This window comes from Meles meles, chromosome 4 (assembly GCF_922984935.1).
Source record: "Meles meles chromosome 4, mMelMel3.1 paternal haplotype, whole genome shotgun sequence".
NCBI lineage: Eukaryota > Metazoa > Chordata > Mammalia > Carnivora > Mustelidae > Meles > Meles meles.
The window spans coordinates 39,590,339-39,616,642 of NC_060069.1; the positions used below are offsets into that span (position 1 = coordinate 39,590,339).

Sequence of the window (26,304 nt, forward strand, 5' to 3'; positions counted from 1 at the left end):
AAACAACTCAATGCCCACCAAGTAAAATGGATCAATAAATTGTGATACAGTCATATGAGAATACTCCACAGCAATGAAAAGGAACAAAGTACTGCACAATATGGTTGAATGTCACAAGTTGTTGAGTGAAAAAAAGTTAAATATAAAAGAGTATTTACTCAATGATTCCATTAATATAAATATAAATATGGTGTTATAATTCAGGACAATGATTACTTTCTGGAGTTTTTACCAAGTGGAAAAAGGTACAAGTGCTGGTCAAGTTGTTCCACTTCAGTAAAACAAGAACAAAATGATTAGGCCCCATCTGAGTTTCTTGGTGCATCTTAAGAGGGATCAGGGTGAAAAGAGGACATGGGCTAGAAATGAGAGTGTGAGAACATCCTCTAGCAATAAGACAGGAAACTAGGAATCCAGGAGGAAAGACAGCCAAGGAGAAATTCATAGCAGCTAGATTCCTATGTGTTTGTAAAGAACAGAGTATTACATATTCATTTTTAAGTTGTGTTCTGGGCTGCGATTTGCTCCAACTTCTCTGACCCCATCACCTCTCCCCCTTCAACTTTATTTCCCTCAAGCCATATATAAAGTTCACAACACCCTAAAAAAAATGGTAAAGCAGATAAAAGAAATGGATGATGTAGGGAGAAAAAAGGACTATGCTATTAGGGGATAGGAATCCCAGAGGAAGGCATCTCTGAAAAGGTAACACTTGAATAGAGATCAAAAAGAATGTTCCAGACTGGGAAAAGTAAATGAAAGTCTCTGAGGCAGGATCTGCTGAGCACATTCAAAACCCAACAAGGAAACCAGTGTATGGGAGCCAAGGAGGATTATAGGAGATGAGATCAGAGAAATAGCCAGATGACACTGGCTTTTCTGGGCCATGAATTTTACTGGATTTTAGTCTGAGTGAGATAGGAAGTCATTACAGATACGGTTTTGAACAGAGAAATGACATAATCCAAGTTGTGTCAAATGTATCCCTCTAGTTGCCAAGGGAAGAACAGATTGCAGAGAGGCAAGGAAGGATACAGGGAAAATTAGGAGATTTTCTAAGGGACACTGGCTTAGATGAAGCTGGTAGTGATGGAGGTGGAGAAAAGAGGTTGATTCTGGCTGTATTTTGAAATTAGAGCCAGCATGACTTGCAGATGGATTGAGTATGGAATGAGAGGGAAAGAGGGATTTCAGGGAAGCCTTAGGAAAGAACTTTCTAACCTAAAGAGCTGTCTATTGAATGAACTTCTCTGAAAGCTGTTATTCTAATGAGGGCAGTTACTCATTCGATCTGTGCTCTTTTCCTCCTAGCTTGCCTGTCCTATGAGATCCTAAGAGGATTCCTGGCTTTAGAGGCAAAAGGCCCCAGTGACCTCTAAAGATATTCCAAGTGCCAAATACTCTGGAGTTTTAAGGCAGTCCGATCATGATCCTGTACTTGATGAATTTTTAGCCCATACAGTTGCAAAGTAAATTTCCTACACCAAAGTAACTTTTTAACTGCTGTGTACCTTTTTCACACATATGCATTTTTATACTGGTCAAAATGGGTCAAAATGAACAGCAGAGACAGTTGCTTTGGGGCAAGCAGACATCACACAGAGTGAGACTGGCAGATACTGATATTTGAAAGAAGGAAGAGCAGCCTTGTCCTCCTGGCCTTTGGAAATCGTTATGAATACAGACTATACCAGAAGAAAGTGCAGTTACAGAGCAAATGATTGAATTGTAAACAAACACTCTAACATTTTCAAACCCCCTCCCCCAAATGCTACCTCTTTCAAAGCAATTACCTTCAGAGTAATCTACCAGTGTTTCATACATCATACAATTGTCACATTGGTGCTGCTGTTGCTCAAAGTTCACCTGGAACCCTTCTTTGGGAATTTGGCCTCAACGGGAGTTAATGTGACTTTTTTCAAAATGCAGTTTTTCCAGCGGTCAGGCCTCTGGGAAGCTCTGCTGTCAAGAATCTCAGATTCTCCTGGTTGGCAGGAACTTCAGAGCTTATAGACCAGCTAGTGTGTTTGCCTTCCCATGCCATCACTAGTGACAAGCAGGCATCTAAATTCCACTTCAGTTCCTGGAGGGAGGGCAATGTGGTAAATACTGCCATGGCAGCCCTTTCAAATCTTCTCACCCAGCTCTGATTGTCAGAAAGTTTCCATTCATTTTGAACGAAAACATGTCCCACCATACCTTTCATCCACTGGTCATAATGGAGTGTGAGGCAGTATTTCAGGCATCTGTGTACCACCTTCATCATTTGGCCATTTCTACCATATCCAAATATCACTGGTCTTATACATTCTTTAATATCTTTCTTTGAAGTTACCCAATTTTCTTAGGTAAGTAAATTCACCTTAAATGAAAACTACAACACCTTGTAAGTGGAAAATCTGTATCAGTCAGAAATTAACAGTGTAAGGAATAATATCAGAAGGAAGAGAAAGCAATGATATTAAATTCTACTTAGGAACTGTTGCCTAACAAAGGTGTTGAGCCTGAGGCAGGCTTTCTCTTTGTTAAAAAACAGATTAGCAATTGTTAGAGAGGTATAAAGACAAAGAATCACAAAAATGGTTGTTCTTCTTTAGGCATAATCCATGGAGAGAACTGAAAAGGACATAACATCTTTCACCATGTGATCCACTGTTATTTAACTTCCTCACCTGTATACCACTCAAAATCATCTACTGCATCCCCAGTGGGAGAGGTACACACTGGAACTCACTGGCAAAGGGGTCAAACACCTTGGCTGTGGTCAAACTAATCACACCTCCTAACTGCTGTAAGCTTCAGTTTCTTCTTTAAAATGTAATAAAAGCTCTTCAGAGTGATACTTTCTTAATTAAAGACATTTAAACGTTATGCCCAGGTGTGAGTTGATCACTGAAAAGTATTAATTCAACCTAAGGCTGCAGTGTCATTCAGTTTTGGGGTGGAATTAATTCAGCTTTTGGGCACGGACTACATTGTGCTTGTAGCCAACTAATCTTTAAGACATCTTGATATGGACGCCTGCTGAGCCAAATCCCCTATTGTGAACTTGCATTGCTGGGCATTTGGGCCTGAAGGAGGGCTTGGCATTTATTCTTATTAACCAGATTCTCCTCTTCACTTTATCCTGGTGCTTGAACATTTGTGCAACTCCTCTTATGCTGCATTTGAGGGGACGTAAGTCAATGGGCAGAACTTGGCTGTGATGAGGATATATTTGAGAGACTACATTGAGTCTCTGCTCCTTTGAACCAAGAAAATGGAAAATTTTTGTTGAGTAACCACTACGTATCTGGCATTTCCCCCAAATACTTAATTACATTTAATACTCCAAGAATCCCTCAAGGTGTTAGCCCCATTTTACAGAGAAGAAATCTGATTTTTTTTTTTTACTTGAAGTTGTTAAGCTTAGTAACTATGCAACTTTTTAGTCTTTTGGCTTAATGTTATTTTGTAAACACTTCACCATGTTACTTCATCTTTTCCTTTAAAAATAACTATTCCCCTCTTGTTCTAAAAACATTTTGAGGCACACATGCCTTGATGTTTTTCATTTTAAGGATTGTGCAATATCTCATTAAGTTATCCTCCCATAATTTATTTAACCGATTTCCTATTGTTGACAGTTTGGCTTTGTTTGCTTTTTATTACCATTAATTTATGTAAGAAGATAATAATCTTGCTACAAACATCTACACATGAGCATTATTTTGTTTTGGAAATTTCCCCAAGAATGAAATTACTGCATCAAAGGGATAATAATTTTTGTCATTCTTTATAGATGCTAGCAAACTGCCCACCCAAAGGGGTATGTGCTGTTTGAGGATAAAAAGAAAAACACAGGTTTTCTACAAAAAAAATTAATTTTCCCTACTGAAAAATATTTGGGCGTCTGATAGGTGGCGGGCGCTATGCCAGGCGCCCGGGACTGGAATGAGCAAGGCATCCGTCCCGGTCTATGAGGAGCGCAGGGTCGGGTCGGTGCAGGAAGCCACAAGCTACAGGTGCCTGCATCTGGCCGAGCAGGACCGCGAGTCCTTCGGAGCAGGAGCGTGGACAGAAGCAAGGAGGGAGCTGTTTTCGAGCACCGAGAAAGTCTCGCCGCGTAGGCAGCGCTTGACCCGAGTCTTGGAGAATGAGTGAGTTTGGGCATGGGATTTGTATTTATTTTACTGTGGCTCTCTGGCCTTTTACCAAAAAAAAAAAAAAAAAGAAGAAAAAGAAAAGAAAAAAAAAAGTTTCCCACTGTTGGTGGCACAGAGAACGTTGGTGGAGTCGTAAGCCCCCAACGTCTTAAAGCCTCTTTCCATTTTCGAGGAGGAGGGAAGGGGTTCTCTCCGACTGCAGGAGGAGCAGGATCTGGGGTCCGGGAATTCCTGGTGCGGAGAGGACAGGGGAGGACCTGAGCGCGGGGCCCGCCGTTCCAGGGAGCCAGACCCAACGGGTGGCCCCCGGGAGAGAGAAGAGGCGCCCTGGGCGCGGGGCTCCAGAGGAGTTAGCGCAGCTGGATCTGGGCTGGGAAGACCGTGAGGGTGCTGGGGTTATCAGGGGTGCGAGGTTACCGAGCAGCGGGCGAGTGGGCTCTGAAGGGAGCTGGGCTCCGCAGTCTGGGATCCCCAGGGGGCAAGCGGGCGGGGAGCGGGAGAGGGGCGGAGCTCCGAGGCCGGAGCGCGGCGGCTGCCCAGAGGGTCTGCGGGGGCTGCGGTGGCCGCCCCGACAGCTGGCGCCTCTCCGAGACCTTGACCGAGAGCCTGGGAGCTGGGCCCACCTGGCGTCCTGAGCTCAAGTTCCTGCCCATCTTCGTGTAGATCCACAGACAACGGGCCGACGCTGCCCCTGGTGAGGGAGCCCGGGCCAGGGCTGCAGGTAGGACCAAGGTACTCGAGGGGAGCGGGCGGAAAGTGCCACCATGCAGGATGGGCAGTGGCGGGGTCCAGGGACCGCATGGGCTCAGGAGCAAACGAAGGGCGCCCGTCCGAGCAGCTCAGCCCCGGGAACACCGGATGCGTGGCTTGAGGGAAGTCAAGACCAAAGACTTCCAGGCGCAGGACCGGACTGTTCAGTTACCCTCAGAAACTGCTGGGGGTCGCCCTATCGGTTGAGCAGGAGTGCGTACCAAGACACGGGCTAAGAAAAGTGTGCTATGCCTGCGCCTTGTTTCTGCCTGTGGCGTTGTCAGAAAGAACTCCCTTTCCCTGTGTCTTAACAAGGGACCGGGCAGCTTTCTAGTCTGTTCGCAATGGAAAGGGAGGGTCACCATGTCAGCATCCAGCCTCTTTGGCCAAAGCCTCCAGGTGCCTTGAGGACACTGCCTCTGTGGCACCGAATTAGGGTGTCAGACCTGATCACCAGCTGCCACATTCCCTGTGGAGAAAAATAAAAGGTACCAGACAGTTGGGGGTCTTTTATTATTTTTTAGATTATTTTAAAACTGTAATTTTAACAGATAACACATGCACCTGGTTTTTAAATCAAATATTGCAAAAATATTGTCTTCTAGTTTGTAGCCTTATTTTTTTTTTTACTCATGTCCTTTCTTATTCTTGCTCTGTCCCCTCCTTTTGATTCTTTATCCCACCTCCTGCCTAAGGAAAGTACCAGAAGAAAATGACATCACTGCCACTGCCTGCATCTCATAATCGCCAGTGTTCCCCACTGGCACCGCCCCTGCTGTCTTCAAAGTCTTTCACTGGGGTAGCCCTTTGGGGTAGGGAGCCCATTACTGAGAGGACACTTCATTTAGTTTCCTTAACTCTCCCAGCCTTAGGGAAGAGTCCATGATGAGTGCTAAACTATGTTCTTACCATTAAACTAGAATTTCCAAGTGTGACTTAAGTAGAGGCTGGTACTTAGGGGAATTGATGAAGGATATTTCCTAAAATGTGCTTGATTTCCAGGAATTAACACCTCAGGAGTTCCTATACCTGAAAACACAACTTTGCCAATTATGGCTCTTAGTAGCTTCTTCCTTCTCCACCCAGGCCCAACAGAGTGGCAGGCAGAACATCCTTCCTCCAAAAGAACCTCAAAAGATGGATGTTTTATACTTATGAGGGGGCTCAGGGACATAGCTTTGTGGCAGACAATGGAGGTGGGGAGGTTGTGGGGAGAGATGTAGAAGAAGGGTTAGAGAGGAACACAGAAGTAGGAAGGGAGAAGCAGGCCAAGATTCTTGAGAAGAGAAGAACCCTAAAGCACAGGGCCCTGTCATTTAGAAATAATCTTCAGAGAATTTTGCTATGAGACTGCACATGTGGCATAACTTCTTGCTAACAATCAACACAATCAACTCTGTTCCAAGGCTTTTACTAGGCAAGGCCAAAATATATTGAGAAATGAAAAAAAAAATCAACAAATAAACCCATTTTTATCTACATGACAAAATAGAAGTAGTTTAAATTATTTTTAAGAACTAATAGGTTTTTTTAGGAGTTATGTAGTATTTAAAATAACCTAATAGGAGGCACCCGGGTGGCACAGTCAGTTAAGTGATAGAGTCTTGGTTTCAGGTTAGGTCATGATCTCAGGGTTGTGGGATGGAACCCCTAGTCAGGCTCTGTGCTCAGGGCAGTGTCTTCTTCTTCTTCTTTTTTTTTTTTTTTAAGATTTTGTTTATTTATTTGACAGACAGCGATCACAAGCAGGCAGAGAGGTAGACAGAGAGAGAGAGGAGGAAGCAGGCTCCCTAAGGAGCAGAAAGCCTGATGGAGGACTCGATCCCAGGACTCTGGGATCATGACCTGAGCCGAAGGCAGAGGCTTTAACCCATTGAGCCACCTAGGTGCCCCAGGCAGTGTTTTCTTCAGACCCTCTCTCTCTCTCCCCCTCCATTCTGCTCTCTCTCTCTCTGAAATAAATACATAAATCTTTTAAAAAATAATAAATAAGTAAATAAAATAACCTAATAAGTACTCTTAGTCACTACATTTCCTTTATTTTGTTCATTTTATTCATGTTGCATTGCCTAGACCTGGATCCCACACGTGTCAGAAAGTTCAGATTGGATAGAAGCTGCCACTTGTAAGAAGCCTTTTTTTTTTTTTGAAGATTTTATTTATTTATTTGAGAGAGAGATCACAAGTAGGCAGAAAGGCAGGCAGAGAGAGGGGGAAGCAGGCTCCCCACTGAGTAGAAAGCCCAATGCAGGGCTTGATCCCAGGACCCTGAGATCATGACCTGAGCTGAAGACAGGCTTAATCCACTGAGCCACCCAAGCGCCCCATAAGAAGCCTTTTTGAATGGAGGTTAGGAAGGGAATAGATTTGAAAATAAGGACTGATCCTTGTGGTAGAGTAGGGAAATAATGAGGATTGAATTAGCTACCAGTTTGAGTCTCATAAGGAATCAGGTATAATTCTTAAGAGAACATGGCAATGATTCATTCATTCATTCATAATGTTTATAGAGTGCCTGGCTATGTGTCAGTCACTGGAGGAAAAAATGGTGAATAAAATGAGGGAAGATCTCTGATCTCTTGGAGCTTATAGATGCTTCAGGGAGGCAACTGATAATAAAATAAGCAAAGTATTGAATATGTAATTACAAACTAAAAAAATTTCCCTAAAGTAAAGAAATAAAGTTCTTTGAGGGTGTATACAGATTGTACTACAAGACCAAGGAAGGGTTTCTCAAGGAGGTTTCCTTTCAGCTGAGATTCCAGAGTAGGTGGAAATATTGAAGATATATATGGTTTTGAGATAGGAGCAGAATGTACCAACTAGAAATTGCATTTGGCTGCTAGTAATCAAGATGTCTGGCTGCCACATAGTCTTAGCCATACAGCATGTGTATACATGTAGAACTGGCATTTCTGAAATTCTGGAAAAGGATTCCTTGCTGTCACAGCATCATCTGTGCTGTCTTGAGCTGTGCTATCTTGAGCTGTGCTGTCATGGTTTTCCATTCCTCTTACTCTTGCTTTTAAATTAAGTGTTTAATTTCATTCTTATCAGTTCATTTTACTGTGCATAATAAAATATGTGCATTGTAGTTCAAACATGAATCATATATATTCCCATTGCTAAAGGTAGACATGCATGTATCTGCCGTACCAAATTTGACTTGTACAGTGACAACTCATTGTTATCACTTTCCCAGTGAAAAGAAGTGTGGCAGATAGACTTCAATTATCTTCTCTCCACTCTTATCCACTGCTGTAGTTGGTAGGATGTCAAAATGTTCAGTTACTCTAAAGCTGCAAGTACCTCTTCAGAGTTTCATATTCAGTCCTTTAGTAAAGAAAAACAATTACTAATTGCATTGATGCTCTAAGTAAAAGCAATATAAATTTCACAATGTATTAACATGGGGTGCTCTGACCAAGCAACATACTTCACGTGTGAACAAATATTTTCATTCATCCAACAATATTTGCTGTAAATCTTCTATATGCCCAGCACTGTGCTAGATACTATGGATAAAATGGATTAGTAAGACATAGTCCCAGCATTTAAGGAATTCATAGAAGTTTAAGACAGGGGACTCATACTTACTCATGTAAGGATGGGAAAGTGCTGTGGTTGCTTTAACGAAAACATAATTAGGGAACGTGATACACAGGGAGCCGAGGGGTCTATTTCACCAAGGAGAGGAGGAGTTGAGGAAAGGTTCATGGATGAGTTAACACTTGAGATGAATCTTGAAAGATGAGACATTCCTCAAGATAAATAAAAGGAAGAGGGCCTTATAAAAGAAGGGATTTTTGTGGAAAAACAAACAAAAACAGAAGTGTGGAACAGCATGCCAAGGTCCAGGACATGCAAGTGGCTCAAAGAGCTGAAGCATAAAGAGCAAAAAGGGGCCCATGAAGAGATGAGGCTGGAGTGGTGAGCAGACCAGGTCCCAGAGAAGCGGCGTGCCATCACATGGATAGATGGGGGTTTTAAAATATGCATAGTGAAAGCACACAGACCCAAGTCTGAGTCACAGCTCTGTCACTTTCTAGCTGTGAGGCTTTGGTTAAGCAACTTGACCTCAATAAGTAATGGTAATGAAGGTTGTACCTCCCTTATTGGGTTCTTGCAAGAACTGAGGATAAGTAATGTAGTACCCAGCACAGATCATGCATCTAGTTATTATTGGCGTGCCTTTTTTTTTTTTCATTATTTATCCTAACACAAAGGAAGCCACTATAGGGTTTTTAAGTAGAGGAGTGATTTAATGAGCATTTTTATTTAGACCATAATCATTCTGGCTGCATAAGAATGCTGAGTTAAAGGGGGGACAAGTTTGGAACAGAGAAACCACTTACAGAAATTATACCCATTCAGATGATGATGATGATAGCCTGAACCACGGTGGCCATGGCAGTGGCCATGGAGAAAAGGAACCAAAGCTTGAGATGTCTGCAAGGTAAAGCCCACAAAACTCAATTACTCATTACTTGTGGGGAGTGGGATTCTAGTCTGTCATTATTTGGTTTTGTCATCTAAATGACTTTAGGATAACAAAAGGAAACTAGGTATCAACAAGGACTAGGGATCAGGTATCTAGGAAGTGCTTCTGTGCAGAGAATTGGAACCCCCGCCCCCCAAAAAAGCTGTCTTTGTAATTGAGAAGACTCCTTGACAACTTCTATGTTACAACATAAAATAATATCAGGAAAGCTTAGTTGATCCAGAACAAATAAAAGCCATTCTCTCTCTCTCTCTCTCTCTCTCTCTCTCTCTCTCTGTCTCTCTCATCTCTGGGAGGTTTTTAGTTCAAGGTGAGTGAACATTAGATCTCATCCATTTGCCACTGTCGTAAAGTGACACATACAACACTCACTCGTGCCTGGTAGTTTTGTTTTTCATTCTTGCCTGACACTAACTTGATTGAATTTTTTCTCTTTTTTTCTCAAATGCCCTCTCACAACTCAATATGCACAAGCTAAGGTGTCTCTTTTAAAGCCAGTGAAAATCAGGGGATTTAGATCATGCCTATTTTATAATGCAATGTAGTCTTGGTAACCACATCATCCATTTCTTAAGATGGATAATTATCCAGATGTGTGTGGTAGTGCTTGGTGAACCGTTGCTGGGAATTTTGTGCCTGTTTCCCCCAAACGTGGATCCTAGGAAATGCTGACTGAATGTTGGATTCACTTGCTTGAACAACTGTATCATTACTTGAAGCCACAGAAATGAACAGACATTATAATTAGGCAGGGCCAATGAGTGAGGTGGTAAAGAGTAAAATGAGGAAAAATAAGGTCTGCCTCTGCCCTAGACAGTCTAGAATTTGGATAAAAGTGCTGTCCATCTCTGTGACTTTGGGCAACATACCTCACCTCTCTGGGGGATATTCCTTTAGATATCTGTAAAACAGAGGTAATGTCTCCTTGAAAGTGTGGTTGTGAGGTTTACATGAACTATATAGGGAAAGTGCTTACCACAATGCCTGGCATATGGTAGCTGCTTAACTGGTCCACATCCTTTGGCTCAGCTCCTGTCTGAGATCTTTCCTTACACTGATAAAGCAGGAAGAATGATGATTTCTTCGGTTAAGTAACCTGAATTAATTGGCTTTTATGTGTTTCTCATCTATAATTGATTTTTTTCCCTAGGAACTGGGGTGGAAACCTGTTTTCCTCCACCCTCGGGGAATGCTTATCAGTATGATGGGGGCAAAGGTAATATGATACCTGCAGGTAGAAAACTAATTTTAGCTACTCTTTCAACAAGTCTTTCACATACATACAAGCAAAATTACTAACAGCAAGAAAATGAAGTGATTTGACTTCTTCTTCCCATGTCTTTTGTTGGTGGAGTTCCTAACAAGCATGTTTCTTGTTTACTTGCTGTTTTTCATGTAGAAAGAAAGAAGCAGGCTCAAAAACACTGTTATTGTTTCCCCCACCCCCCAACAATAATTCTGAGCTGTTGTGCTTGGGAAAAAAGTTGTTTTTCTCCTCTTAACGGAAGTTGATGTTTGAAAAAATTATCATGTCCTCCATTTAGTCCTTCTAAATTTTTTGTAATTCGACATAAGCCTTTAGTTTAGTTCCACAGCATTGGTTGAGCTCCAGCTGTATGTCAGGCATTCAGTTAGCTCTACACACTCAGGCCAGTTTTGATACCCAGATCTCCAGTCTGGTAGCCTTTGTGGGAGAGGATGGGTAGGGAGAGGAGGGGACATGCCAGCTGATCAGAGAGAGCCAGTGAGAGTGGAACCATCAGACCAAGTTCTTTACCACAGCTTCAGACCCCCAGTCCATCAGAGCTCCTTCAGGTCAGGATCCTAGTCTCCTCCTCCTTATACTCCAAACCCCTGTCCAAGGGAGCCCTTTTGCACTGTTTGTCAATGGAGAGTTCAAGAGATAAAGGTAGTGAGGAGGCCATATGGCCTTCTCTTTCTTTATTCATAAAAATGAAAATATTCCAAATAAAGTTTCACTCTGCAGTTATCTAATTATCACCTTCATCTTTTGGGAAGCAGCACAGCCTCATGGCTTAAAGTCCAGACTTTGGAGTTACACTGCCTGGGCCTTTATCCCAGCTCTACAGCTTTCTAGCTGTGTGACCTTGGGTGAGTTATTTAACCTTTCTGTGCTCCAGTTTCCTTATCTATAAACTAGGATTATTTTTTTTTAAGATTTTATTTATTTATTTGATAGAAATCACAAGTAGGCAGAGAGACAGGCAGAGAGAGAGGGGGAAGCAGGCTCCCCACTGAGCAGAGAGCCCGATGCGGGGCTTGATCCCAGGACCCTGAGATCATGACCGGAGCTGAAGGCAGAGGCTTAACCCACTGAGCCACCCAGGTGCCCCTAAACTAGGATTATTAATATCACCTACTTCATTGGGGTTTTTTATTGAGTTATAATTGAGATACATTATATTAGTTTCAAGTATACAACATAATGATTTGATATTTGCATATGTCGCAAAAGGACCACCACAATAAGTCTAGTTTGTCCATCATCATGAACAATTTTTTTCTTGTGATGAGAACTAAGATCTACTCTCTTAGCAACTTTCAAATATGCACTACAGTCACCATGCTGTTCATGACATCCCTGTGACTTATTTTTATAACTGGAAGCTTGTACCTTTTGAAGCCCTTCACCCATTTCACCCACTTCATTTCACCCACTCATTGGTTGTTAAAAGACCTAAAAGAGTTAACACACATTGTTCAACCTTATCCAGCACAGACAACAGGTCTTACTCTGTATTGAAACCCCAGAGTCCATTGGAGGAGCTGAATGAAGGAATGAATCTCAAGATGCAGACTACTATAGCACTCAGTGGTGATAAAGCACTTTCCTAATATTAACTCATATGATCCTCAGAACATCTCAGGAGGTCAATAAGGGAGATGCGCAAGATAGGTATCATCTCCATCTTACACATGAGAAAAACAGGGCACTGAAAGGTGGAATGACTTGCCAGAGAAAACACTACTATAGATGACAGAGAGTATTAACGCTCCTGAGTACATTTATTTCTAGCCCTCGACTCTTCCCACTAGCTGACTGTCTCTTGATTGTATGCAGGTTTCATGGAACTCAACTCCACAGATATCTAGCAGCAAAAGTGAACACACATAGCTCTTATAGCTTTCTGAAGAAATGAACTTCTTACTGTAAATATACTCCCTCAAATTATAATTTCAAGCTAAACTTGAAGTTTGGAAAGTTTCTTTTTGGAGATGTGAGGAGGAAAAGAGGATTTTTTATGGGGATGGGGAAGCGTGAAAGTAGCAGAGAATAATGAAGGAAAATATTAGTAGATTTTATTACTTAAACATTTAAAATACTATGTATAAAAATCATAATTAAAACGAAAACAAACTAAAACAAATCAGGCCAAATATGCCAAAAGGTTAAAAGTTTCAGTATCTAAAGAGCACATAGAATTTAATAGAAAGAACATTAAAACGGTGGTTTCAAAAAAATGGGCAAAGGATTTAACAGTTTTCAAATAAAGAAAAGCATGTGGTTGGTGAGTATATACAAATATTTTAACTTTACATGAATAAAAGAAATAAGAATTTTAAAAAATGGTATGCTAGTTTGTTTATTAAGGATCCTAAGACTTTAAAGATAATATGGGTGGACAGGGCTGGAATGGCTACCCTCATAACACATTATCTGGAAAACAATTGTCTTAAAATGTTTGTGGACATTGACCAAGGATTTCAGTTTCTGAGCCTCTGTCCTAAACAAAATATCAGGAATATGGTTTGAGTCTTATATCTGAAGAGGTCCTCTACAGCGTTTATTTATGAAAGTGAAATGCTAGAGACAACCTATATGTCCAATAGAAAGTGAATGGTTATATCAGTTATAGTCAGGGGCAGGGGAAAGTAACATAGTCTAGCAGCTAAAAACATGGATTCTAGAGTCTCACCACCTGGGTTCAAATTCTGGCTCTGCCACGTATTAGCATGTAACCTTGGAAACCTCTCCCTGCCTTACTTTTCTCATCTACACAAAGAGGATGACAAGGGTACCTACCACATAGACTTGTTTTGTGGCTTAAATGAATCAATATCATTTACAACTCCAAAATCATCAAGATCCTGAAAAGCCCTGAAAACCTTCGGGGCTAATGTTTTTTTAATAACTTTATTACCAACAGAGCATAAATGAACTGACATAAACTGACATAACCTAATCCTACTTACTGTACCCATATTCTGTAACTATCATCTATCTTAATCATTTCCCATAGTTTTACGTTCCATGGAGAATCTCTACAGTTCTTTAGAAATTAATAACCTTCATGCACTTGTGGAAAGATTAACTTTTAAGGTCAAAGCTAACTGGAATCAAGTGTATCTACTTTGAGCCAATCTCTTGGCCAAGAAATTTTTCCAATTCCTCCAGCCCAGGACTTTTAAACTTAAGGATGCGAATATTCTTCACATGTAGATTGCTGAGCTCCACCCCCAGAAATTCTGCTTAAGTAGCTCTGGAGTAGAGCCAAATGTCTGTAATTCTCACCAGTTCCCAAGGTGATACTGGGGATGCTGATCCATGGACCACACTTTAGGTAGCCCTGCTCGGATCCATTCCCTCTTTAATTTTTATCACCCTTTACATTGTACCTTTCTTATTTGAACATTTACATTTCTGGAAATCTTCAACTTGTTTTTTATGTTGCCATTCTCCTATCCTCTTCTTCCTATGCTGTGCTTTTATCTCCAGAAGTAGTCATATACTAAAATTTTCTATCACTTTCTAAGCACTTACGATGCTCCAGTAACTGTGTAGTGCTTTATTCATAGTATTTTGTTCATCCTTTCTCACCTCTAAAGGTGAGAAAGGACTCCTAGTAAGTGAGAGGAACAAGTCCTCTTGGCCCCAAAGCCCAAACACTTTCCATTTCACTGTCCTGTCTGTGGTGGTACATGTCATCAGGTCTCCAGTCAACATGGCTTCTCAGTCCTGCCTCAGCATCCTAGCTCCTGCTGAGTCCCCAGTCGAGAAACTCCTCTCTCCTCATCATCTATCCAGATCCCATGCAGGCCTTCTATCCCAGGAAGCTTTCTCAGCTACACCTGCCCACAGCCAAAAACCCACCACATCTTATGTTCCTACCTGACATTTATCAGATGTGTTTGCATTTTCATATTAAGGGATTTTTGTCTTCCTAACTGAATTTGAAACTCCTCGAAAGCAGGGCCCATCTCCTGCATCTTTGGATCCCTTGTGGAGTAGCCATTGTGGGGACTGATTGCTTCTCTTACCCAAACCCCCCTTCCTATTCTTCTCCTTTCCTATCCCCCATCTCTACCTTATCCCTTCCTAATTTGGTGAAATCAAGACACATCAACAAGAAGTCAAAAAATAAACCAGCCTTAACCCTCTTTCCCCTCCCTTGCATTGCAGCTATGGGTGACTTGCTAGTGTTTACCCTGTTGTTCCACAGTGTCATGAGAAGGAACTTTTCTATGAGACCCTGTGTTTGGCAGAGAAGAACTAGCAATGCCCTGTAACTCCTGGTTCTTTCTGAGGGTTTCCAGACACCCTCCTCTCCTTCCATATTTCCTCAAATTCCATTTCCATTATTTTACTTCCCAATTTCATTCTGCATCCTTCATTGAATGTCTTTACCCAAGTGTGTCAGGAGTTTTCAACTGCCCGCTCCCAGTTTGTACATCTGTGGAGCAACTTCCCGCCTAATGAAATCTATTAGGCCAGTATGGTGGGACCCATTCATTTCGTCTGCACACTTTGGTTATTTTCTCCCCTCCCTTCCCCTTTCCTTCCCTCCCTCTTTCCATGCCTGCCTTCCTCCTCCTTTTTGAGGTCACTATTCCTGTTATTGCTCGAGTGGTGTTATCAACCCGCTAGGACAGGGTTTAAAATCTTCCTTTTGCAATTTTCCCAGAACTTGTCATTATCTCCTTGTAAGGAGGGGTCTGCCTAGCAGCTGGGCCTCATAACAAAGGGGTAAGCTTTCCCATGGCGCTTTCCTTCCTCCCTGCCCATCAGTAGGAGAGTGCTCATTTGTTTGTACTGTAGCCTGGTGCAGCTATGATGCTAAAATGACACCACTAGGACATAATTGTAGAGTCAGTTTATTTTCTAATTGAAGAAGGTTTTTTTCTCACCCACATTAATGAGACGGTTTCGTGGTAGCCCTGATGCTTTCCTATAGTATCCCCTGTAATCTGAATTCCTTCTCTGTGGTGCCTTATTCCATGTGCTGTTGTTGGTAGCTTTCAATATGAAACCATAAGAAAAAAAAATTCTAAGGAATACCATTTACTGTTTCTTTAGTGTTCATAATGTATTAGACATTGCACTAAGCATTTTTATACCTTGCTTTGTTTAATCCCATCACAAACTTTAGTTAGGTATTATCCCAATACAATGAAAAAAACTGAGGTTTAGTGAGGTTAAATGGCTTGCCTGAGGTCTCATGGCCAGTTAGTAGAACAGCCTAGATTCAAACCTATGTCACATAATTCCAAAGCCCGTAGTCAAAATTTAGTTTCTGGGAGTTTTGTTCCGTTCTTCAAAAAATATGATGATTTTGCCAAAAGCTCTCTTGTGTATTACCATGACAGTATAAATGGAAACACCCTTATTTGAAGGCAATTTGGCAACAATATTATAAGCTTTTAAAATGTTCTTTTCTTTTAATCTGGCAATTCCCATGCCTGAATTTATACCAAGGAAAGAATAATTAATATGTGCAAAGATTTAACCCTAAGGAAGGTTAGGGAGGCAATATTCATAATATGAAAAATTTGAAATACGTTCCATGTCCAACAGAAGGGAATTAACTGTGATACACAGAGGTAATGAAATACCAAGTAGTCATTATAAATTATTTGGAAAAGAATATTCAGTGGCATATAAATGTGTTCATGATATAGTAACTAGTATAGGATTTCAGATTACATCCATTTTTATAAAAACAGATATGATACAATAGAGTCAAAGAGAAATGACACAGAGCTAGAGACACAGATATGTAATATATATAAAAAATGTGAAGAGTGAGATTAATGGAATAGAATTCAGACTAATTTTTTCTTCTTTTATCTGTGTACTTTTTAAATTGACACTGACGTTTTTTAAAACTTATTTTCCTTCTTTAATTGGAAAAAATGCCTGTGTGTTGTCTGAAGACATGGAGTCTTTGGAACTGCATCTTGCTCATTCCCTCTGTTTTGTGTTTTTATGCTAAAGACTACTTGGATTGTTCTTTTGGTCCATCCCTGTGCAGGGCTGAGCTGGGGAGCTGAAATGTTTGCATGAAGCTAAGCTCTCGTTTGGTATTTTGTACCTTGTGGTTCAGGTAGCAAATTTATAGCTTGTTTGAACCAAATCCTTTCCCTGGTCTAAATGAACTAAATGCTGTCTCCCCTTCCTTTTGCTGCCTGGTTCTGTGCCTGGTAACCCTTATGTCTCCTGTAGAGCAGGAGCCAGCCACCACCTTTCCTCGCCTTCACTTACACTGTGAAGAAAATTTCACTCTTTTTCTTTTATTACAAGATCTTTGACTGTGGTTCATAGTTGCCAGTGCTCTTTTTATATTTATAATTTCCTCCACAAACAACCTTTTCTACAGACCATTGAGTTTCATCTTATCAGCTTCCTTAATAACTTTTTCTTCTTTTTTTTTTCCATTTTATTTATTTTTTCAGCGTAACAGTATTCATTGTTTTTGCACAACACCCAGTGCTCCATGCAAAACGTGCCCTCCCCATTACCCACCACCTGTTCCCCCAACCTCCCACCCCTGACCCTTCAAAACCCTCAGGTTGTTTTTCAGAGTCCATAGTCTCTTATGGTTCGCCTCCCCTTCCAAAAATTTTTTTTTTAATAAACATATAATGTATTTTTATCCCCAGGGGTACAGGTCTGTGAATCGCCAGGTTTACACACTTCACAGCACTCACGATAGCACATACCCTCCCCAATGTCCATAGCCCCCTCCCCCTCTCCCAATCCCACCTCCCCCCAGCAACCCCCAGTTTGTTTTGTGAGATTAAGAGTCATTTATGGTTTGTCTCCCTCCCAATCCCATCTTGTGTCATTTATTCTTCTCCTATCCCCCTAACCCCCCATGTTGCTTCTCCATGTCCTCATATCAGGGAGATCATATGATAGTTGTCTTTCTCCGATTGACTTATTTCACTAAGCATGATATGCTCTAGTTCCATCTATGTCGTCGCAAATGGCAAGATTTCATTTCTTTTGATGGCTGCATAGTATTCCATTGTGTATATATACCACCTCTTCTTTATCCATTCATCTGTTGATGGACATCTAGGTTCTTTCCATAGTTTGGCTATTGTAGACATTGCTGCTATAAACATTCGGGTACACGTGCCCCTTCGGATCACTATGTTTGTATCTTTAGGGTAAATACCCAGTAGTGCAATTGCTGGGTCATAGGGTAGTTCTATTTTCAACATTTTGAGGAACCTCCATGCTGTTTTCCAGAGTGGTTGCACCAGCTTGCATTCCCACCAACAGTGGAGGAGGGTTCCCCTTTCTCCGCATCCTCTCCAGCATCTGTCATTTCCTGACTTGTTAATTTTAGCCATTCTGACTGGTGTGAGGTGATATCTCATTGTGGTTTTGATTTGTATTTCCCTGATGCCGAGTGACATGGAGCACTTTTTCATGTGTCTGTTGGCCATCTGGATGTCTTCTTTGCAGAAATTTCATGTCCTCTGCCCATTTCTTGATTGGATTGTTTGTTCTTTGGGTGTTGAGTTTGCTAAGTTCCTTATAGATTTTGGATACTAGCCCTTTATCTGATATGTCGTTTGCAAATATCTTCTCCCATTCTGTCAGTTGTCTTTTGGTTTTGTTAACTGTTTCCTTTGCTGTGCAAAAGCTTTTGATCTTTTTTTTTTTAATTTTTTATTTCTTTGACAGAGAGAAATCACAACTAGGCAGAAGGCAGGCAGAGAGAGAGGAGGAAGCAGGCTCTCTGCTTGGCAGGGGCTCGATGCGGGGCTCGATCCCAGGACCCTGGGACCATGACCTGAGCTGAAGGCAGAGGCTTTAACCCACTGAGCCACCCAGGCGCCCCAAAGCTTTTGATCTTGATGAAATCCCAATAGTTCATTTTTGCCCTTGCTTCCCTTGCCTTTGCCATTGTTCCTAGGAAGATGTTGCTACAGCTGAGGTCGAAGAGGTTGCTGCCTGCATTCTCCTCAAGGATTTTGATGGATTCCTTTCTCACATTGAGGTCCTTCATCCATTTGGAGTCTATTTTCGTGTGTGGTGTAAGGAAGTGGTCCAATTTCATTTTTCTGCATGTGGCTGTCCAATTTTCCCAGCACCATTTATTGAAGAGGCTGTCTTTTTTCCATTGGACATTCTTTCCTGCTTTGTCGAAGATGAGTTGACCATAGAGTTGAGGGTCTATTTCTGGGCTCTCTATTCTGTTCCATTGATCTATGTGTCTGTTTTTGTGCCAGTACCATGCTGTCTTGATGATGACAGCTTTGTAATAGAGCTTGAAGTCCGGAATTGTGATGCCACCAACTTTGGCTTTCTTTTTCAATATTCCTTTGGCTATACGAGGTCTTTTCTGGTTCCATATAAATTTTAGGATTATTTGTTCCATTTCTTTGAAAAAAATGGATGGTATTTTGATAGGGATTGCATTAAATGTGTAGATTGCTTTAGGTAGCATAGACATTTTCACAATATTTATTCTTCCAATCCAGGAGCATGGAACATTTTTCCATTTCTTTGTGTCTTCCTCAATTTCTTTCATGAGTACTTTATAGTTTTCTGTGTATAGATTCTTAGCCTCTTTGGTTAGGTTTATTCCTAGGTATCTTATAGTTTGGGGTACAATTGTAAATGGGATTGACTCCTTAATTTCTCTTTCTTCAGTCTTGTTGTTGGTGTACAGAAATGCAACTGATTTCTGTGCATTGATTTTATATCCTGACACTTTACTGAATTCCTGGACAAGTTCTAGCAGTTTTGGAGTGGAGTCTTTTGGGTTTTCCACATATAGTATCATATCATCTGCGAATAGTGATAGTTTGACTTCTTCTTTACCAATTTGGATGCCTTTAATTTCTTTTTGTTGTCTGATTGCTGAGGCTAGGACTTCTAGTACTATGTTGAATAGCAGTGGTGATAATGGACATCCCTGCCGTGTTCCTGACCTTAGCAGAAAAGCTTTCAGTTTTTCTCCATTGAGAATGATATTTGCGGTGGGTTTTTCATAGATGGCTTTGATAATATTGAGGTATGTGCCCTCTATCCCCACACTTTGAAGAGTTTTGATCAGGAAGGGATGCTGTACTTTGTCAAATGCTTTTTCAGCATCTATTGAGAGTATCATATGGTTCTTGTTCTTTCTTTTATTAATGTGTTCTATCACATTGATTGATTTGCGGATGTTGAACCAACCCTGCAGCCCTGGAATAAATCCCACTTGATCGTGGTGAATAATCCTTTTAATGTACTGTTGAATCCTATTGGCTAGTATTTTGGCGAGAATTTTTGCGTCTGTGTTCATCAAGGATATTGGTCTGTAGTTCTCTTTTTTGGTGGGATCCTTGTCTGGTTTTGGGATCAAGGTGATGCTGGCCTCATAAAATGAGTTTGGAAGTTTTCCTTCCATTTCTATTTTTTGGAACAGTTTCAGGAGAATAGGAATTAGTTCTTCTTTAAATGTTTGGTAGAATTCCCCTGGGAAGCCGTCTGGCCCTGGGCTTTTGTTTGTTTGGAGATTTTTGATGACTGTTTCAATCTCCTTACTGGTTATGGGCCTGTTCAGGTTTTCTATTTCTTCCTGGTTCAGTTGTGGTAGTTTATATGTCTCTAGGAATGCATCCATTTCTTCCAGATGGTCAAATTTGTTGGCGTAGAGTTGCTCATAGTATGTTCTTATAATTGTCTGTATTTCTTTGGTGTTAGTTGTGATCTCTCCTCTTTCCTTCATGATTTTATTTATTTGGGTCCTTTCTCTTTTCTTTTTGATAAGTCTGGCCAGGGGTTTATCAATCTTATTGATTCTTTCAAAGAACCAGCTCCTAGTTTCATTGATTTTTTTCTATTGTTTTTTTGGTTTCTATTTCATTGATTTCTGCTCTGATCTTTATGATTTCTCTTCTCCTGCTGGGTTTAGGGTTTCTTTCTTGTTCTTTCTCCAGCTCCTTTACGTGTAGGGTTAGGTTGTGTACTTGAGACCTTTCTTGTTTCTTGAGAAAGGCTTGTACCACTATATATTTTCCTCTCAGGACTGCCTTTGCTGTGTCCCACAGATTTTGAACCGTTGTGTTTTCATTATCATTTGTTTCCATGAATTTTATCAATTCTTCTTTAATTTCCTGGTTAACCCATTCATTCTTTAGAAGGATGCTGTTTAGTCTCCATGTATTTGGGTTCTTTCCAGCTTTCCTCTTGTGATTGAGTTCTAGCTTCAGAGCATTGTGGTCTGAAAATATGCAGGGAATGATCCTAATCTTTTGATACCGGTTGAGACCTGATTTGTGACCCAGGATGTGATCTATTCTGGAGAAGGTTCCATGTGCACTAGAGAAGAATGTGTATTCTGTTGCTTTGGGATGAAATGTTCTGAATATATCTGTGATGTCCATCTGGTCCAGTGTGTCATTTAAGACCTTTATTTCCTTGTTGATCTTTTGCTTGGATGATCTGTCCATTTCAGTGAGGGGAGTGTTCAAGTCCCCTACTATTATTGTATTATTATTGATGTGTTTCTTTGATTTTGTTATTAATTGGTTGATATAGTTGGCTGCTCCCACGTTAGGGGCATAGATATTTAAAATTGTTAGATCTTCTTGTTGGACAGACCCTTTGAGTAGGATATAGTGTCCTTCCTCATCTCTTATTATAGTCTTTGGCTTAAAATCTAATTGATCTGATATAAGGATTGCCACCCCAGCTTTCTTCTGATGCCCATTAGCATGGTAAATTGTTTTCAACCCCCTCACTTTAAATCTGGAGGTGTCTTCGCGTCTAAAATGAGTTTCTTGTAGGCAACATACTGATGGGTTTTGTTTTTTTATCCATTCTGATACCCTGTGTCTTTTGATTGGGGCATTTAGCCCATTAACATCCAGGGTAACTATTGAGAGATATGAATTTAGTGCCATTATTAGTCTGTAAGGTGACTGTTACTGTATATTGTCTCTGTACCTTTCTGATCTACTACTTTTAGGCTCTCTCTTTGCTTAGAGGACCCCTTTCAATATTTCCTGTAGAGCTGGTTTGGTGTTTGCAAATTCTTTCAGTTTTTGTTTGTCCTGGAAGCTTTTTATCTCTCCTTCTATTTTCAATGATAGCCTAGCTGGATAGAGTGTTCTTGGCTGCATGTTTTTCTCATTTAGTGCTCTGAATATATCATGCCAGCTCTTTCTGGCCTGCCGGGTCTCTGTGGATAAGTCTGCTGCCAATCTAATATTTTTACCATTGTATGTTACAGACTTCTTTTCCCGGGCTGCTTTCAGGATTTTCTCTTTGTCACTAAGACTTGTAAATTTTACTATTAGGTGACGGGGTGTGGACCTATTGTTGTTGACTTTGAGGGGGGTTCTCTGCATCTCCTGGATTTTGATGCTTGTTCCCTTTGCCATATTAGGGAAATTCTCTCCAATGATTCTCTCCAATAGACCTTCTGCTCCCCTCTCTGTTTCTTCTTCTTCTGGAATCCCAATTATTCTAATGTTGTTTCGTCTTATGGTGTCACTTATCTCTCGAATTCTCCCCTCATGGTCCAGTAGCTGTTTGTCCCTCTTTTGCTCGGCTTCCTTATTCTCTGTCATTTGGTCTTCTGTATCACTAATTCTTTCTTCTGCCTCATTTATCCTAGCAGTGAGAGCCTCCATTTTTGATTGCACCTCATTAATAGCTTTTTTGATTTCAACTTGGTTAGATTTTAGTTCTTTAATTTCTCCAGAAAGGGCTTTAATATCTCCAGAGAGGGTTTCTCTAATATCTTCCATGCCTTTTTCAAGCCCGGCTAGAATGTTCAGAATCGTCATTCTGAACTCTTGATCTGACATATTACCAATGTCTGTATTGATTAGGTCCCTAGCCTTTGGTACTGTCTCTTGTTCTTTTGTTTGTGGTGATTTTTTCCACCTTGTCATTTTGTCCAGATACGAGGATATGAAGGAGCAAATAAACTACTAAAAGGGTGGCAAAGACCCCAGAAAAATGCGCTGTAACCAAATCAGAAGAGACCCCTAATTGTGGGGGGAGAAAGGGGATAAAAACAGGTTCTTTCAGAAAATGGTTGATTTTCTGTTTCTAGATTTGCTGTTCTTCTTCTCTTCGCTCTCCCGTTGGATTTGTAGGTGTTTGCAATGTTTAGATAAGCTATCGAGCTGATCTCCTGATACCTGATGTAGTCTCAGGCTGCTACTTCTCTGCCATCTTGACTCCTCCCCCATAACTTTTTCTTCTTAATGCGGGTTTTCATTCACTTTTTTCTTAGACTCAGGGCACCTTGGTTTCCTAACCAAGAGACAGCTCCCAACTGCCTCTTGCCGCTGACTCATATACATCTCCTATACTTATCACATTGTCTCCCCTTCTTTCAGGTCTCAGGGTGTCTTTGGAAAGCACCTCCCATTCTTGCTTGCTTTCTGCTCTCATCGCTTTGATCATCTCTCTGCTGACTTCCTTCATTGACCGTTTAGCAGTCCCCATTTCTGCTTCTAGAGAATGTATCTATCTGTCTCTCATCTATTTATATCCTCCATTTAGCTGGTAATCCTCAGTCTAATCATTTCAGCCTTTGATTTGGACCTTCTCTGAAGTGTTTTTTCAGATATTTTTAAAACAAGTTCACCACTCAGGCTCCTGAAGGAGATGTGGAGCTTTCTGAATCATGCCTTTTTCTTTAGAGCATAATCAATTGTAGAAGGACTCGTTTAACCTTAGAAAATAAAATACTAAAACAAAACATCAGCTAGCACTCTCTGTACTTTAAAAAATGTATATATTGTGTTTTGCTTTTTTTTTTAAAAAGCAAGTAATCTTTGAAAAGAGCAAATCATCCTTGGCCAAAAAATCTCATGCCACAGTATTTCCACCTCTAGGAATTAATCCTAAAAAGATAATCAGACAAGTGTTAAAGAAGTATTTAAAGATATGTTAACTGAAATATTGTTTGTAATAGGAGAAAAAGAAGAAATATCTTGAATGCCCTGCAATAGATGACTGGTTATACCATTAATCACTATGAAATTGTTAAATATGATTGTTACATATTTATGGAAACAAACACATTTGTTGAATGAAAAAAAAACTGGGTTGCAGTCCAGAATGTATAACATGATTCCTTTCTGTAAAATTATACATGTATGTGTATATATAGTCACCAGAAGGAGGGCTCCTGGTGAGGGACTCTTCGGGTGATTTTTAATTTTGTTTATTTTGATGTCTTCTTTATACCTTTGTACATTGCTTATATATATTTCAGTTAGTAAATATTGCTTTTATTTTTTTAAGATTTTATTTATTTATTTGACAGACAGAGATCACAGGTAGGCAGAGAGGAGGAAGCAGGCTCCCTGCTGAGCAGAGAGCCCAATGTGGAACTCGATCCCAGGACCCTGAGATCATGACCTGAACTGAAGGCAGAGATCATGACCCACTGAGCCACCCAGGCTCCCCAGTAAATATTGCTTTTAAACCAAAAAGAACCCTAGTTTCTTTTCTTAGTACATTACATAACTCACTTCAATTTTTGATTCTTCCTTTTATATTTTCCTAACATTTTACAGTGAAAATATCAAACATTGCTTGATTAATTATGAAGTGTATCATTCATACTAGAGCTACGTAATATACATGTATGGTTTAAAGAGTAATAAAATAATCGGTTTAAGAAAATTAATCCTTTGGAACCCTTCTGTGCCTCTAATCAAGCCCATCCTGTTTCTTCCTCCAAAAAGGAAGGAATTTGTATTTCACATTCTCTTACCTAATAATTTTATGAAATATATGTGTATGTTCAGTTGATTATGCTACAACTTGTGTTACTTTAATGCACACTAGCTCACATGCAATGAGTAAAAAAGGGAATTATGTCAATATACACAAAATTCACATTGTTTATATATTTTTCTCCCCACATATATGTTCTGTACTACTAAGGAGCAGTAGCTAACTGCAAAGTATACTCACAAGGCTGAATGCAGCAAGCTGAGAATTTCTGTACACAAAACTTACCCACCCCAAGTTCTTCTCTTGGCTCATTTTAGGCTCACTCTGTCTGGGAAGTGCTTGCACCTGTCTAGGAAATGTTTATTACACAATTCTTCCTGAACTTCAGGCTTAGAATCTTTGTCCCAAATCAGCTTCCTCAACCTTCCTTCAGCCTTCTAAGAAGCTATTTTCCTCTTTTCTGTAAGATTAATTCTAATATTTGCAGACATTTTTATTTACTAATAATGTAATATGTCTTCTAACTATACTAATGTTTTTACTAGGATTTTTATTGGTTTTATTAATATTCTGTTTACAAAGTTATCTGCAATTTTTTGTATTTTTTTCCAGAGGAAAATAGTCCATAATCTCTGTTATTGTTAATGCATGGTTTTACAAAATGAGGGGTTTTTAGTATATATATTATATCAGAGATACATTGTATCCCTTAACACCACTGTTTAATTTGCATAGTTTTGAATTTTGTACAAATGGAATCATGCTATTTGCATACTTTAATGTGTACTTCTAAAAATATTATATTTGTGAGAGTAATCCATGTTAATGACTATAGCTGTGGTTCATCCATTTTCACTGCTGTATAGAATTTCACTCTAAGGGGGTAACAAAGTTTATCTATTCTCCTGTTGATCAGCAGCTGGTATTTGCAGTTCTCTGGTGTTATTTTTAAAATGTTATAAACAGTTTTGTACATGACTCCTTGGCACATATGCAAGAGTCTCTAGTTCATTCTACCTAGGGATAAAAATGCTAGGTTTAGGGTATGCACATCTTCATGTTTCCTAGACAATGTAAAATAGATTTCCAAAGTGATTTTACCAACTTAAACTTCCACAATTATTGTATGAGAGTTATCATTTATCTACATCCTTGCCAACAGTTGAGTGGTTGCCAAATTGTTGTGGCTTTAATTTTTTTTTAAGATTTTATTTATTTATTTGACAGAGATCAAAAGTAGGCAGAGAGGCATGCAGAGAGAAAGGTGGGGGGGCGGGGAAGCAGGCTCCCTGCTGAGTAGAGAGCCTGATGTGGGGCTCAATCCCAGGACCCCGGGATCATGACCTGAGCCGAAGGCAGAGGCTTTAACCCACGGAGCCACCCAGGTGCCCCTATGGTTTTAATTTGATTACCGATGTGTATGTATTTCTTTCCTTGTCTATTCATAAGTTTTTCCCTCAGAAATGTCTGTTCATGTCTTCTGCCCATTGCTTTTCCATTGGGAGGCTTCAATTTTCCTTTCAATAGGAATGTTGTACATTCTGACTACTACTCCTTTTTCAGTTACATTGCTGCAACTATCCCCTTCCTGTTTGCAGCCTGTCTTTTCACTTTATAGGATCTTTTTATGAGCAGTTCTTAGTTTAATGTAGCTAAACTACATTAACTAAAACTACATTAACTAAAGTTAATTTGTCATCTTTCTTGTATTATTTGTATTTTTTTAAACTTCCTTAAGAAATCTTTCCAGGTGTGCCTGGGTGGCTCAGTGGGTTAAGCCTCTGCCTTCGGCTCAGGTCATGATCCCAGGGTCCTGGGATTGAGCCCCGCATTGGGCTCTCTGCTCGGCAGGGAGCCTGCTTCCCCCCCTCTCTCTCTGCCTGCCTCTCTGCCTACTTGTGATCTCTGTCTGTCAAATAAATAAATAAAATCTTTAAAAGAAAAAGAAATCTTTCCATACT

The 26,304-nt window shown here is 40.3% G+C and overlaps 2 protein-coding genes across 4 annotated transcripts in view; both read left to right on the plus strand.

The window, feature by feature from the left end:
- The window catches only part of CD86 (CD86 molecule), a 112,898-nt gene extending 110,134 nt beyond the window's left edge, over window positions 1-2,764 (plus strand). For both annotated transcript variants that reach the window (XM_046003858.1, XM_046003862.1), the window contains one exon: window positions 2,598-2,764. In XM_046003858.1, the coding sequence (XP_045859814.1) occupies window positions 2,598-2,631 (34 nt within the window). In that variant the 3' untranslated portion in view covers window positions 2,632-2,764. The remainder of the gene's footprint in view (window positions 1-2,597) is intronic.
- Window positions 2,765-4,071: 1,307 nt separating this feature from the next.
- CASR (calcium sensing receptor) overlaps window positions 4,072-26,304 on the plus strand; it is an 85,596-nt gene continuing 63,363 nt past the window's right edge. Inside the window, exon 1 of one of the 2 annotated variants that reach the window (XM_046003881.1) lies at window positions 4,072-4,139. The gene's annotated coding sequence lies outside the window, so the exon portion shown is untranslated. Of the gene's footprint in view, window positions 4,140-4,698; window positions 4,867-26,304 lie in introns of those variants that run through there. The other variant, XM_046003880.1, reaches the window with a different exon arrangement.